Source organism: Vipera berus, assembly GCF_964194415.1.
Source record: "Vipera berus genome assembly, chromosome: W".
Lineage (NCBI taxonomy): Eukaryota > Metazoa > Chordata > Lepidosauria > Squamata > Viperidae > Vipera > Vipera berus.
In genome coordinates, this window is record NC_138210.1 from 50,719,996 (window position 1) to 50,734,813 (window position 14,818).

At 45.7% G+C, this 14,818-nt stretch overlaps 1 protein-coding gene across 1 annotated transcript in view; it reads right to left on the reverse strand.

The window, feature by feature from the left end:
• Positions 1 to 12,667, reverse strand: part of LOC308676592 (integrin alpha-L-like) — an 87,614-nt gene extending 74,947 nt beyond the window's left edge. The window contains exon 1 of the mRNA XM_081342486.1: positions 12,575 to 12,667. Coding sequence (XP_081198612.1) covers positions 12,575 to 12,635 — 61 coding nt within the window. The 5' untranslated portion in view covers positions 12,636 to 12,667. The remainder of the gene's footprint in view (positions 1 to 12,574) is intronic.
• Positions 12,668 to 14,818: the final 2,151 nt, after the last annotated feature.

The following is a 14,818-nucleotide window of genomic DNA, read 5'->3' on the forward strand; positions in this document are numbered from 1 at the left end:
AACAGCACTGAAAAAAGTGACTTATGAACGTTTTTCACACTTACGACCATTCCAGCATCCCCAGGTCATGTGATTTACTTTCGGATGCTTGACAACTGGCTCAAATTTATGACGGTTGCAGTGTCCCAGGGTCATATGATCACCTTTTGCAACCTTCTGACAGGTTAACAGGGAAACCAGAGTTCACTTAACAAACGGGTTACTAATTTAACAACTGCAGTGATTCACTTAACAAATGTGTCAAGAAAAGGTCGTAGAAAGGGGCAAAACTCACCTAACACATTTCTCATTTAGCAACATAAATGTTGGGCTCAATTGTTGTTTGGTTCAGGTAGAATATGACTCAGAGAGGTTAGCAACGAAAAGAGTTTATTCAATACACAAATGTCAACTGTCAACTGTCAAATGTTACAGGCTTTTATACTGGAGCTGATTTAACTGTATCCAATCACAAGTCTCTATTTTCCTGCTTTTACAAGTGTAACCAATAATTGCACCAGAATCTCCCGCTTTAAAGAACCTTCTATGCAACCTGCTATTAACATGTTTGCAACTATATACTGACATAACACCCCTTACCCCCCAGTTGTTGTTATTTATTGACATAATCTCTTAAGTATTTGGGTGGCCTATGGACCCTTGATGGATATCTATTAGGTTGATTACCAAGGTCATTGCTCTTAGATTGTCTGCTTGGCTGACTTACATCTGATGGTCTGGACTCTAGGATTGCTGGCTCGGATGCTACTCTACTGACAATTGGTGATTGATGTTGTGTTTGATATTGATGCTCAGCTAATACGGGCCTGCTCAAGGGGGACTGCTCCCATTCAATTTGACCCTGTTGTGGGTTAGCAGTGGATTCTCTGGTTTGATTTTGGTTTTCCGCTTCTCCACTAACTGGCAGGTTGTTATGATAAAGCCATGATGCGATATTCCCCCCGTGTACACTATGATCACCCTCTACTGGCATGCTACCCATAACTCTCTTCCTTAGCTGATCTATGTGTCTTTTGCTTACCCTATTCCCTTCCCCCTCAATGGTGTAAGACAGGGGTCGGCAACCTAAAAAAGAAAAAGAGCCACTGGGAACCGGTTCCATCACAAATTAAAAAAAGAGGGAGCCGCGTGCGTGTGTCCATGCACGCGCATGCGCAAAAAGGTTTTTTGCGCATGCGCGGACGCACGCGGCTGCCATTTTTTTAAAAATGAGATGGAACCGGTTCCCGGTTGCCCGATGGCGACGGCCCGTCTGCAAAGCTGCCGCTTTCGGCAGCTTTGCAGACGGGCCGTGGCAGCTTCCTGAAAGAGCGGCGCCCCTGCCCATTCCGAGAGGTGCGCGCGCACCTCTCCGAACGACCGGAGGTGCGCGCGTACCTCCGCGCGAATGGGCAGCGGTGCCGCTCTTTCAGGAAGCCCGCCGCGGCCCGTCTGTGAAGCTGCCGAAAGCGGCAGCTTAGCAGACGGGCCGCGGCAGCTTCCGCAAAGATCGGCGCCCCTGCCCATTCCGAGAGGTGCGCGCGCACCTCTCCGAACGACCGGAGGTGCGCGCGCACCTCCCCAAACCTTTGGGGAGGTGCGCGCGTACCTCCGTGCGAAGGGGCAGCGGCGCCGCTCTTTCAGGAAGCTGCCGAAAGCGGCAGCTTCCTGAAAGAGCGGCACCGCTGCCCGTTCGCGCGGAGGTACGCGCGCACCTCCCCAAAGGTTTGGGGAGGTGCGCGCGCACCTCCGGTCGTTCGGAGAGGTGCGCGCGCACCTCTCGGAATGGGCAGGGGCGCCGCTCTTTGCGGAAGCTGCCGCGGCCCGTCTGCTAAGCTGCCGCTTTCGGCAGCTTCACAGACGGGCCGCGGCGGGCTTCCTGAAAGAGCGGCACCGCTGCCCGTTCGCACGGAGGTACGCGCGCACCTCCCCCAAGGTTTGGGGAGGTGCGCACGCACCTCCGGTCGTTCGGAGAGGTGCGCGCGCACCTCTCGGAATGGGCAGGGGCGCCGCTCTTTGCGGAAGCTGCCGCGGCCCGTCTGCTAAGCTGCCGCTTTCGGCAGCTTCACAGACGGGCCGCGGCGGGCTTCCTGAAAGAGCGGCACCGCTGCCCATTCGCGCGGAGGTACGCGCGCACCTCCGCCCATTCGGGGAGGTGCGCGTGCACCTCTCCAAACGGGCGGTGCCACTCTCCATTTGGAGAGGTGCGCGCGCACCACTGCCCGTTGGAAGAGGTGCGCGCGCACCGGGCGGCTGGGAGCCGCAAGAGACGGCTCAAAGAGCCGCATGCGGCTCCGGAGCCGCAGGTTGCCGACCTGTGGTGTAAGACAAGGGCCCCAATATGTCAGTGACCACCCCTGGAATCCATTTGTCTCCTTGTGCATAATTTCTGGCCCAGACTAAATCTCCGATTTTGAATGATCTGTTTGGAATGTCCAGTTCAGCACTTGAGGGTAGTCTGTCCGGATGTAACCTGTCCAGTTTGGTGGTTAGCCTTTTTCCCCACCTCATTTCTGCTGGGCTCTTTCCGGTAGCCGTGCAAGGGGTAGTATGTTGGGTCAGCAAAAAGTCTGCCAGTCTTTGGTGCCAATCACCGCGGATGATACGTTTCAATGCGTCTTTGGTGGTCCTCACGTTGCGTTCAGCCAAGCCGTTGGTGGACGGGTGGAAGGGTGCTGATGTTGCATGCCTAATCGAGTTGGCCCTGAGGAAATCCTGGAATTCAACAGAGGTGAATTGGGGCCCATTATCAGACACAATTACATCAGGTAACCCATGAGTGGCAAAGAGGCCCCTTAAAACCTGTATTGTTCTACACGTAGTCATAGAACTGACAGGTACTACCTCTAGCCACCTAGAGAAACTGTCCACCACTACTAGGAAGGTTAACCCCTGGAAAGGTCCAGCAAAATCAATATGAATCCTAGACCAAGGATTCCTGGCCAATTCCCATTTATGAGTGTGTGTGTGAGGCAGCTCCGGTCTGGATCGTTGACATAAATAACATCCAGAAACACATTCTTCAATGTCCTTGTCAAGACCTGGCCACCATAAGTGACTTCTCGCTAAAGCCTTCATACGTACTATTCCCGGGTGACCCTCATGTAATTCCAATAAAATTGTAGGTCTGTGGATCTCAGGAATGACAACACGGTTGCCCCACAAAATACATCCCAAATGGGATGATAGTTCATCCTTCCTTCTAAAATATGGAATGTACTTTGCATCCGGGTTAGCGCTTGGCCACCCACTAAGGACCCAGGCCATGATTCTCTTAAGGGTATGGTCTTTTTTGGTAGCTTCAGCTATATCTTTGGCAGTTAAAGGGCATTCAGGAATGTCCTGTAAAGACATAATTTGTCCCACAGGAGCAGGGTCCTCCTCAATGATGTTTAAGGGCAGTCTGCTAAGGGCATCTGCATGTCCCATTTCCTTACCTGGCCTATGTTGAAGTGAAAATGAATATGCTGAGAGGAAAATTGACCACCTCAGCATTCTGGGAGACATTATTTGTGGTGTCTGTTTATCGGTGGTAAACAGTCCCAATAATGGTTTGTGGTCAGTGAGTATGGTAAAGTTCCTACCATAAAGGTAATCATGGAACTTTTTTACTCCTGCCACAATTGCTAATGCTTCCCTATCAATCTGTGCATAATTCCGCTCTGCTTTCGTAAGCGTCCTGGAATAATATGCAATTGGCTTTTGGATTCCCTGACTATCCAAGTGGCTGATAACAGCCCCCACACCATAAGGAGAAGCATCGCAAGCTAAATAAATTGGTTTATTTTCAATAAAATGGGTTACTGTGGATTGGCTAGACAGAATATTTTTTAATGTTTGGAAACTGACTCTATGTTTATCAAGCCACTGCCATGGGTTTTTTTTATCTAAAAGTCTATGTAGTGGTTCTGCTATGGCAGCTTTGTGTGGCACGAATGTGTGGTAAAAGTTAACCAACCCTAGAAAGGCTTGTAATTCAGCCTTGTTTTTTGGTTCTGGTGCCATTTTAATTGCCTTGATTTTATCAGGGGTAGGATGAATTCCACTTTTATCTATCCTAAATCCTAAAAATTCAGTAGATTTAACCCCAATACAGCATTTCTCCTTTTTTAATTTAAGTCCAGCCCTCCTAAACCTTCCCAGTACCTGTTCCAGACGCTCAGCTAATATCTCTTCATTTCTTCCAGCTATAAGAACATCATCAAAGTAAGGGCATACACCAGGTATGCCCTTTAAGGTCCTCTCCATCACTTCTTGGAAGATGCCTGGAGCTGCTGCAATACCAAATTGCAGTCTGTGGACTCGGAACGCCCCCTTGTGGGTAACTATAGTTTGAGCTTCAGCAGCCTCTTTAGAAACAGTTAATTGCAAATACGCCTGCGCCAAGTCTAACTTGGCAAATATGGCGCCGTCCTGTATCGTGGCGAGGACCTGCTTCACCGTCGGGACCGGGTAAGCATGTTTTTTCATTCCGAGGTTCAGGGTGGCTTTGTAGTCAGCGCAGATCCTCACATCCCCATTAGGTTTAAGGGGTGTGACGATCGGCGTTTCCCACAAGCCACCCTCGACCGGTTCTAGGACGCCTTGGCCTACAAGCTTATCGAGCTCGGCCTCGATTGTTTGCTTAAGGGCGAAAGGCACCCTTCGGGCCTTAAGCCTGATAGGTTTAACCGACGGGTCTAGATTAAAATTAATTGGGGGCCCCTTGTATTTACCCAATGACCCATCAAATACGTCTGCGAATTCATCGCAGACTGATTTGAGGGTCTTGTTTTTAATTATTGAATTTATTCCCCCAATCCAAATTCCCAGGGCAGGGAACCAGTTAAGGCCTATCAGACTAGTTCTTTGGCCTTCTGTAACTATTAAATCTAATGCTCCTTTAAACCCCTTATACTTAACGCTGAGAGTAATTTTTCCTTTAATTTTTATGGGGGTTTTTTGGAAGTCGGTCAATTGGATTTTTGTTGCAATAAGGGGAATCTTTCTGCCACTTTTCTGTTCGATCATTTTAAGGGTTTCTCCGGAGATTACGGACATGGAGGCCCCAGAATCGATTTCCATTTTGCAAGGAATTCCCTGCAATTGGACAATAATTTTTAATTTTCCTCCCGCACTATTGTCAAATTTTTCCTTTCTACGGTGATTGACTCGCGCCACCTCCCCGTGGTTCGGTAACTTAGCCCTTGGTCTAGGGGTCTCTTTGCCACTATAGTAAGGGGTTACCTTACCTTCGGCCCAAACGTCGACTTCATGTAAGCGATTGTCGCGTGCACGACCCCTGCAAATGGCCTGAATGTGGCCGGTCTTCCCACACAATCTGCATCGGGCCGTACGGAACCTGCAAGTTGCCCGGGGATGATTGCCCCCACAGCTGCCGCATCTATTGTCGTTGTCGCGCGGTCTCGTTGCTGTGTCGCTCAGTTGTCGTTGGGCTGTAGTTGCTTGTCGTTGCGGTGTTGTATTTTGGAATCGGCGGCTCGGTTCAGGCCCTTCGCTTCGGCCTGGTTTTGCCGCCATTTTCCCAAACCGTCTGGTGACTTCGGCGATGTCAGCTTCCCATTGCGGGTCCACCTCCCCGTAGTCCACAAGGCCTTCTTGATTAATTTCAGCAGACGCAGCCGTGCTACTTCGGGGGGGGGTCGCAATACCCGGTTGATTCATAAGTTAGGAGTTCGTCCAGTACTTCTTGCAAGTCGCCGGTGGGCTTAGCTATAATTCTGTTTTGTAGTTGTTCATCACGCAAGCCCAGCACCACTCTGTCCCTGATTCTTATCTCTAAGTTGTCATACTTGCAACGTACTGCTGCTTCTCTGACTGCAGCGACGAATTTTTGGATCGACTCGCCCGGTCTCTGATTCCTTTTTTCGAATATGCGACGCCAAAAGAGTTCTGACCTCCTTGGCGTGAAATGCACTTTAAGTTTGGCCAATAGATCGGCATACGGGACGCTTGAGACCGGTTGCGGTTGACAAAGTCCGACAGCGATCCGATACACCGGTGTGCCGCATATGGTTAGCAATGCGGCCGCCTTTTTTCGGTCATCAGTTATACCGTTGACAAGTAAAAAACCTTCGACCTGTCCTACATATTCTTCCCAGTCCTCGGGGAAGTTTGGGTCGAATTCTTTCAAGGACCCGATTTGCGCCATTCGGAGAATTGTGGATTCTGCCGCGGCCGCTGTGGTTGACAGTGACTTCTTTTCAAATTTTGCCGCCTATGCGCAGCTGTTCCGCAAATCCTTCTCTGGTCCGCCGTCTATCCCACCTTCGTCGCCAGTTGTTTGGTTCAGGTAGAATATGACTCAGAGAGGTTAGCAACGAAAAGAGTTTATTCAATACACAAATGTCAACTGTCAACTGTCAAATGTTACAGGCTTTTATACTGGAGCTGATTTAACTGTATCCAATCACAAGTCTCTATTTTCCCGCTTTTACAAGTGTAACCAATAATTGCACCAGAATCTCCCGCTTTAAAGAACCTTCTATGCAACCTGCTATTAACATGTTTGCAACTATTTACTGACATAACAATTGTGGTCGTAAGTTGAGGACTATCTGTATAGACAAAAGTTTTCACTCTGATTGGCCAGTCTATGCTACTTCCATGCTGGGGTCACTGATCACTGCCCTCTCTGGACGTTTCATCCTGGGCTGACTCTCCCCTTTTGAAGGGATCTAACTGAGTGAACCTGGACTGTTTTCTTCCTTTCATCCGTGGATGACACTTTTTTAATAAATTCATTCGTGAAGAAGTGAAAATCTACCCATTAGATAAGACACAAGTCCCAAATAAGACACAAGTTCTTCTCCTTCTCCTTCTCCTTCTCCTTCCTTCCTTCCTTCCTTCCTTCCTTCCTTCCTTCCTTCCTTCCTTCCTTCCTTCCTTCCTTCCCCACTGGACACACCACCAATCACGAGGAGGCCCATACAAAATATTTATCATTGGAAACCACATCCCCTCATTGATGCATCAAAAATAACATAATTGGTGTACAGGTGAGATGGTCCAAGGATCAAGAGAATCCACCATTGTGGCCAAACTAGAGGAAGGAGATGAAATCTGGAAAGTGATTCCTTAAGTTCATTTCCAACCAGTTAATCCACAAAACGGCTTAAAGCTATACTGTAATGCAGAAAGCCTCTACAGTTATCTAGAATGATGATCGGTCTCAAGGAAAAATTACGCCTCTTTAAAAGCTAAATGTTCTGGGTGGGTGGGTGGGGGAAAACAGCTGCCATTGTGAGAATGATTGACATTGCATGGCACTTAGTATAAGTGCTGCATGTCAAGCTATAGAAGTATCCTTCAAACTGGGGAGCTTGAGTAACTGAGTTTGATGCTATATTCAAGGAGCATTTTTTTTTAAAAAAAACCTACTACATCACAACCTTAAAAAGAAATCCAAAATGAGATCGCATAGTTACTGACCAGAAAATGATGATGGATTTAATGTCAGAAGTATATCAATCAATCAATCAATCAATCTAGTTAGTTAGTTAGTTTCCTATGGCCTCCCAATTCAACCTGTTCTGTACCAGCCTGCTACCGGCCCTGCAGAAAAAGCAGGGACAACCCCTTTACAAAGGGCAAGAGGCTGGAATAAAGCCTGCCAAATTTATTGACATAAAACAGAGCAAAACAAGACACCAACCATGAAACAGGAGCTATGAAACAGGAATTACTCAAGCGGTTGCCTTCAGCAAACCAGCCCTCCCACACATTCCCCTTTTATACAGTTCAGGGCGTGGCTTCTCTCTGCCTCCTTCCGAGGTGCCCCATTGCCTTCCTCTGTTTACTCCTGATTGACTGCCTCCTGCATCGGGCGTCCTTGAACAGGGCCAGCTGTGGGTCATCTTCATCCACGCTGTCAGGCTCACACAGCTGGGTCTCCGTCGTGACCAGGTGGGAGGGGCCTGGCTAAGGGCTCTCATCAGCAAGCTCTCCAATCCCCTCAGCAAGCTCTTCAACACCCCCCTCCTCCTCTGAGTCGTCCGACCCAACTGCCGAACCCACAGGCTGACCCTGAATCACAACACAACCAAGTGATTCTAGGCAGCTTACAATTCTAAAATTATAAAACAATTTAAAAATTACTTAGTTATTCCAGGCAGTATACTTGGCATCAACCTTCTAGTGTAAAATAAATGAATGAATGAATGAATGAATGAATGAATGAATGAATGAATGAAATTTAACTGTGTACTGAGCAACAGACCCCACTGAAAATGTTTCTGCAGTGGTGACTGTCATTTTTTAAAAAGAATGAATGAAATATCCGATGATACTATAGATAGAGCAGCGGTGGGCAACTATGGCAACTTTATGACCTGTGAACTTCAACTCCCACAATTCCTGAACCTGCATGGCTGGCTCAGGAATTCTGGGAGTTGAAGTTCACAGGTCGTAAGGTTGCCATAATTGTCCACCCTTGCTAATATAAGAGAGTATGACAACTCTGCTTTTTGAAAAGCTGGAAGTTGTGGTAGTTGCCATTGTTGCCATGAGAGGTCAAAGTTACAAAACCATGTGTCTGAAATGGTATAGGGCAGGGGTAGGCAACCTCGACTCTTTTATGACTTGTGGACTTCAACAGAATTCCTGAGCCAGCTATGCTGGCTCAGGAATTCTGGGAGTTGAAGTCTACGAGTCATAAAAGAGCCGAGGTTGCCTACCCCTGGTATAGGGTTTCCTGCCTGAGCAGGGGATTGGACTAGAAGACCTCCAAGGTCCCTTCCAACTTTATTATTGTTTAGTTGTTGTTATTGTTGTTGTTGTTGTTGTTATTACTATGAAAGCTAAATCCTCTTGTCTTTGCCCTACCCATTTCTCATTCATAGAATTTGCAATCAGAGTTTTTTCATCAACTTCTATTGAGGCTGAAGATTTTTTTTATGGAATCAAAGCATCCATGGATAGTCCTCAACCTACAACCCAAATGGAACTTGGCCATTACGGTTGTAAGTCGTGATGGTTGTAATGTGGGTTATGACATGACTTTATGATTGTTTCTCACAGCAGTTGTTAAGAGACTGCCAGAGTCATTAAGCGAACCTACTGTTCACTAAGGGTACTTTGCCAAAATCTGAAAGTAAATGCCAGTTTTCAGCAAATCATTGTGAATCATGGTCATGTGACTGTGGGATGCTGCAAATGGTCAAAAATGTGGGCTGGTTGTGAGTGATCAAAATGGGGGAAGCAACCATTACCTTTGGGGGGGGTGTCCATTGTAACTTTTAACGGTCGCTAAGCGACAGGAAGGCAGTGCAGAGAGTGGTGAGGAGGCTGAAAAGATCATTGGCAGTTCCCTCCCCTCCATCCAGAACATAGCACAGAAGCGTTGCTTGAGCAGGATCCACAAGATTATCTGGGACGCTACACATCCTCTTCACAACCTGTTTTCATTGTTACCTTCTGCGAGGAGGCTCCATGGTATCCGAAGCAGAACATCCAGATTCAGTCACAGTTTTGTCCCATACAGTAATCAACCTTGTGAACTCTCAAGTTTCCTCTTTCCGCTATGTATCCAAGATGAACAGTGATTAATAGCTATATGTTACTTATATGTAAGGTTGTAGGTGTGTACATATGTTTTGTTGTTGTTGTTAGTTGCGAAGTCGTGTCCGACCCATCGCGACCCCATGGACAACGTTCCTCCAGGCCTTCCTGTCCTCTACCATCTTCTGGAGTCCATTTAAGCTCACGCCTACTGCTTCAGTGACTCCATCCAGCCACCTCATTCTCTGTCGTCCCCTTCTTCTATTGCCCTCAATCTTTCCCAGCATTAGGCTCTTCTCCAGTGAGTCCTTCCTTCTCATTAGGTGGCCAAAGTATTTGAGTTTCAACTTCAGGATCTGGCCTTCTAAAGAGCAGTCAGGGTTGAGCTCCTCTAGGACTGACCGGTTTGATCGCCGTGCAGTCCAAGGGACTCGCAGGAGTCTTCTCCAGCACCGTAGTTCAAAGGCCTCAATTCTTTGGCGCTCAGCCTTTCTTATGGTGGAGCAGTGGGCTAATGCCTCCTTAAGTAACACCAGCTGCCTGCAATTAGTGCAGGTTCGAGTCCCACCAGGCTCAAGGTTGACTCAGCCTTCCATCCTTCCGAGGTAAGTAAAATGAGGACCCAGATTGTTGGGGGCAATAAGCTGACTTTGTAAAAATGCCGCGGGGGGGGGGGGGCGAAAGCCCTAATAAGCAGGCATATACATAGAATGAAGGCTATTGCTAAGCACATTGATTTGTGCTTCTTAGATTGTAAGCCGCCCTGAGTCTTCAGAGAAGGGCGGGATATAAATGGGATTAAAAAAAAAAACTTTCACAGCCATACATTGCAACAGGGAAGACCATAGCCTTGACTATATGCACTTTTGTTGGCAGGGTGATGTCTCTGCTTTTTAGTGTGCTGTCTAGATTTGCCATGGCTTTCCTCCCCAGGAGCATCTTTTAATTTCTTGGCTGCAGTCCCCATCTGCAGTGATCTTGGAGCCCAGGAAAATAAAATCTGTCGCTACCTCCATTTCTTCCCCATCTATTTGCCAGGAATTTGGAGGGCCGGATGCCATGATCTTGGTTTTCTTAATGTTGAATTTCAAGCCAACATTTGAACTGTCCTTCTTCACCTGCATCAAGCGGCTCTTTAGTTCCTCTTCACTTTCTGCCATTAGAGTGGTATCATATGCATATCTTAGATTGTTGATATTACATACTGTATGTTTATAGTATGTTTAAATGTGTGTTATGTATGTGTACATTTTGAGAGCAAGCAACTAAATTTTATTTTTTAATGAGTGCCATTGTGCCCATAGTAAAAAATGATCTAATCTAATCTAATCTAATCTAATCTAATCTAATCTAATCTAATCTAATAAATCAAGGACTACCAATATGTTTTGTTCTATGGATCGACTCATCAGTGTTAAATGTTGATGCAACATTTGGAACAACTTGTCCACTCTGAGTACTTTACAACAAGTTGCGGATGTCAGGTAGAAGAGGTAAAGCCTACACAACACCAAAGTGGAATAACAAAATGTGCCACAGCTCTCTTTGACAGGAATTGTTTCTGGGAGAAGATACCGGAATCTCAGAAATATCCCTATCTTCAAATTACTGACCGGTTTAATATGGTGACCTAACATAATATTTGAAGTAAATTTTGTTAGCAAGAGATTTCAAGACATTTAAAGTGGGAGCCAGCAGTTTGCAGGCTAAAAGAAGACAACTATAAAACAATCTCACAGGGATGTTGTTATAGTGGGGAACAATGATAGGAGATCCCTAAGTGAGTCAGGCTGAGCTCCTGGAGAAAAGACAGGTTATAAATTTAGCACAGAGAGCCAGTTTGATCTAGTGCAGGGGTAGGCAACCTTGGCTCTTTTATGACTCGTGGACTTCAACTCCCAGAATTCCTGAGCCAGCTTGGCTCAGCTTGGAAACCTCTCCCTTTCCCCTCAGCATAGCTGGCTCAGGAATTCTGGGAGTTGAAGTCCACGAGTCATAAAAGAGCCAAGGTTGCCTACCCCTGATCTAGTGGTTATAAGGCACCAGGCTAGAAAGCGGGAGGTTGTGAGTTCAAGTCCCTCTTTAGCCATGAAAGCCAGTTGGGTGACCTTGCGCCAATCACTTTCTCTCTGCCCAACCCATCTGACAGAGTTGCTGTAGAAGGAGGAAAATGAATTGGATATGTTTGCCTTATTTATAAAAATAATAAAGGGAAAATACAGAGAAATTAAAAAATATATATAATTAAAATAAATAACAATTCACAATAAATATCTCAAGGAAAATTAGCGTAACTACTGTACATGGAACTAATGAATTGGCAAGGAAGCAGCTACGAGGACGTACAGAAAACCCCCCAAATATATACATGACACTAATCAGGTTTAACATGATTAAGAGACCCACAAACATTTTTCAAACCATCCAGCAAAGCACAGCTCACTGCATTTTGCAATGGCATCTTGTGCCGGTCAGCTGGCACTTCCTGTGGTTGCAGTGTGTGTGTGTGTGTGCAATTTGTCAATTTTTACATTTTCAGCGACAACAAACCCTGTTTTTGTGGTGAAAAACCGTTCATCCTAGTTCAAAATTAGAGCAGGTGAACTGTTCCTTTATAAGTAACTTTGGCCAATTATTCAACTTTTCTTTCCCCCTTGATTTTTTTTTTACTCCAGATTTATCAGACACAGAAGATTGTAGCAACTAGTAGAATAATCTGTAACAAGCCATGGATAGGTAGGATTAGCAATTCAACCACCCTTTAACGGTTGGTCTGAGTTTGAATGATGCAATACCACCCTATTATCTGAAAGTGCTCAGAATCAAATCCGAGAATTTTGCGAGATACATGTTCCTTTTGCTAAATAACAGCTCCGCCTTGAGTCTCTGGTTGAGCACTCAGTTGTGATCCTCAACCCTACATGCAACCCTTTGCAATCTCATTTATGACTTGTTCTTCACCTCCATTCTTCCCAGCCTATCACCCATCTTTAAGAAAGAAAACAACAAAGATACTCATAGGGGACCCCCAAACACCCACTCAGCTGCTGGTGGGAATTACACAGACTGTTCTCCCTTGGCCACAAGACCAACTTACCTCGCAGAGACAGTCCGAGCAGCAGAGTGAAGAAACCCCGTGGAAACACTAAGCCAGCCATGGTTAAGTGGTGAAAAACAGGTGCAAGGAGATCACTTTCCAGAGCTCATGGCCAGAAGAGCGGACCACCAGGTCACTAATTTGATAGCCCCCTCTTCTCCTCCAAGCCGCCGAGACTTCACTCCAAACCAGAAATGGGAAGAAGTGAGACTGAATTTCGACATCAAATAATCTTCTGCACAGCAAGATCTGAAGGGGAGGGAGGAGTGAAAAGAGGAGGAGAGGAAACTTCTCAAGAATATGATTCTTTTCCCCCCTCTTGGAGTGACATCTAAGATGACCAATTTAAGTTTTAAATATCGGGGTTCCTGAGCAGCCCTTAGAAAGCTGTTGTGATGCTGTACCTTTAGCATCCGATCAACTGGAATGGGATTATATGGATTTAATAAAAGCTGCCTGAGAGACACCAGGGATTTCATTGTAAAGCACCACACATCTTAAAACTCATGTAAATGCAAGAATCAGCAGGATGTCTGGGTCGTGAATCGCACTTTTTCTGTTTTGCACCTTCTGGGGGACCCTGGAAAGTTCATCAGGGCAGACAATTAAAAAAAATCTTATTTTTTTCCCTGTCTTTGCTTTGGGAGGATATTTTAAAGGATGCAGGTTTTATTTATTTATGTTCTTTTTTTATCACACCTTTCTTACTTTATAAGTAACTCAAAGCAACAAACTTACATACTGCTCCTTCCTCCATTTTTTCCACAAAACTCAGCAAGGTGGAGAGACAGTGATTACCCCCAAAGTCACCCTGCCTAAGACAAGATTAGAACTCATTGTCTCCTGAATTCTAGCCTGGGGCTTGAACTACTAAACCAAACTGGTTCTCGCCCACTTTGCTTCTTTTTGTTGGCTCCAAATCACTCAAAATTTAATTTTGGGGCTGGCATATGACTGAGGAGTATTTGAGAACCCCAATCAAGACTTGGGGGGGGTCCACACAAGAATCATGAGCCAAAAGTTTAATCTCCTTTGCCTTAATGATTTAAGTTTTTTTTCCCTCAAAGGCAGAATTGGATAATCCATGTGGCCCTGGGAGATCCATTTTTGGATTGTACAACCCCACAAGGCCACACTGCCCTCCTCAGAGATGAGTTCTGGCAGAGCTTGCCAATAGGTGTTCGCGCACTTGGGTGAAGGTGTTAATGTCTACTTTTGAACCATAATTCAAGGGTTGGCAATGCTGGCAGCCAGCCAGTCAACAAGAGAGCGAGTTGGCTGTACCCAAGAAATATGCAAACTCAGACAAGACTTTTTGAAGCTAAAGGCTAAAGACAGTAATGGCCACAGAGTTAAGGTTTGGCCTGTGTCAAGACCAGGAATCCAATACAGGTAGTCCTCAACTTATGACCACAATTGAGCCCCAAATTTCTGTTGCTAAGAGAGACAGTTGTTAAGTGAATTTTATGACCTTTCTTGCCATAGTTGTTAAGTGAATCACTTCAGTTGTTAAGTTAGTAACACATGGTTGTTAAATGGAACTGGCTTCCCCATCGAATTTGCCCGTCAGAAGGTCGCAAAAGCTGATCACATGACCCCAGGAAACTGCAACCATCATAAATATGAATCAGTTGACAAGTGTCTGAATTTTGATCACATTCCCATGGGGGATGCCACAACAATTGTTAAGTGTGAAAAATGGTCATAAGTCACTTTTTCTGTGTTGTCGTAACTTTGGAAAAGTCACTAAACGAACTGGTGTAAGTCAAGGTCTGCCTGTAAGCTAAGGACAAATGCAAGAGACAGACCCCCAATATGGTGAGTTTGAATCCACATTTCGAAGAACAACCTAGAAAGGAAAACACGACGGAACTGAGGCTTGAAAAGGTGGTGGGCACTAAATAAGCCAAGCTGAGCCCCCCCCCCTAAAAAAAATGCTGAGCTGTAGTGCCTGACTCTCTGGAGGGATAAATATGAGGATGTGCTCTGGTTTACAGCCTGCTTTTGATATATAGCAGATTCTTTAAAAAAAATAATTGCAAAAGAAAAAGAAGAAAAATGAAAGGAGGAGGAATCAATGTTTAATTTTTTTTAAATAAGAGCTTTTTGGAACTTTTGAGGATTTCGAAAGTCTTTATACTGACCGCTTTAGAAGTTACAACAGCACTGGAAAAAAAGTTTTTCACACTTAACGACTGTTGCAGCATCCCCATGTGATGATGGTCATGCGATCAAAATTCAGAC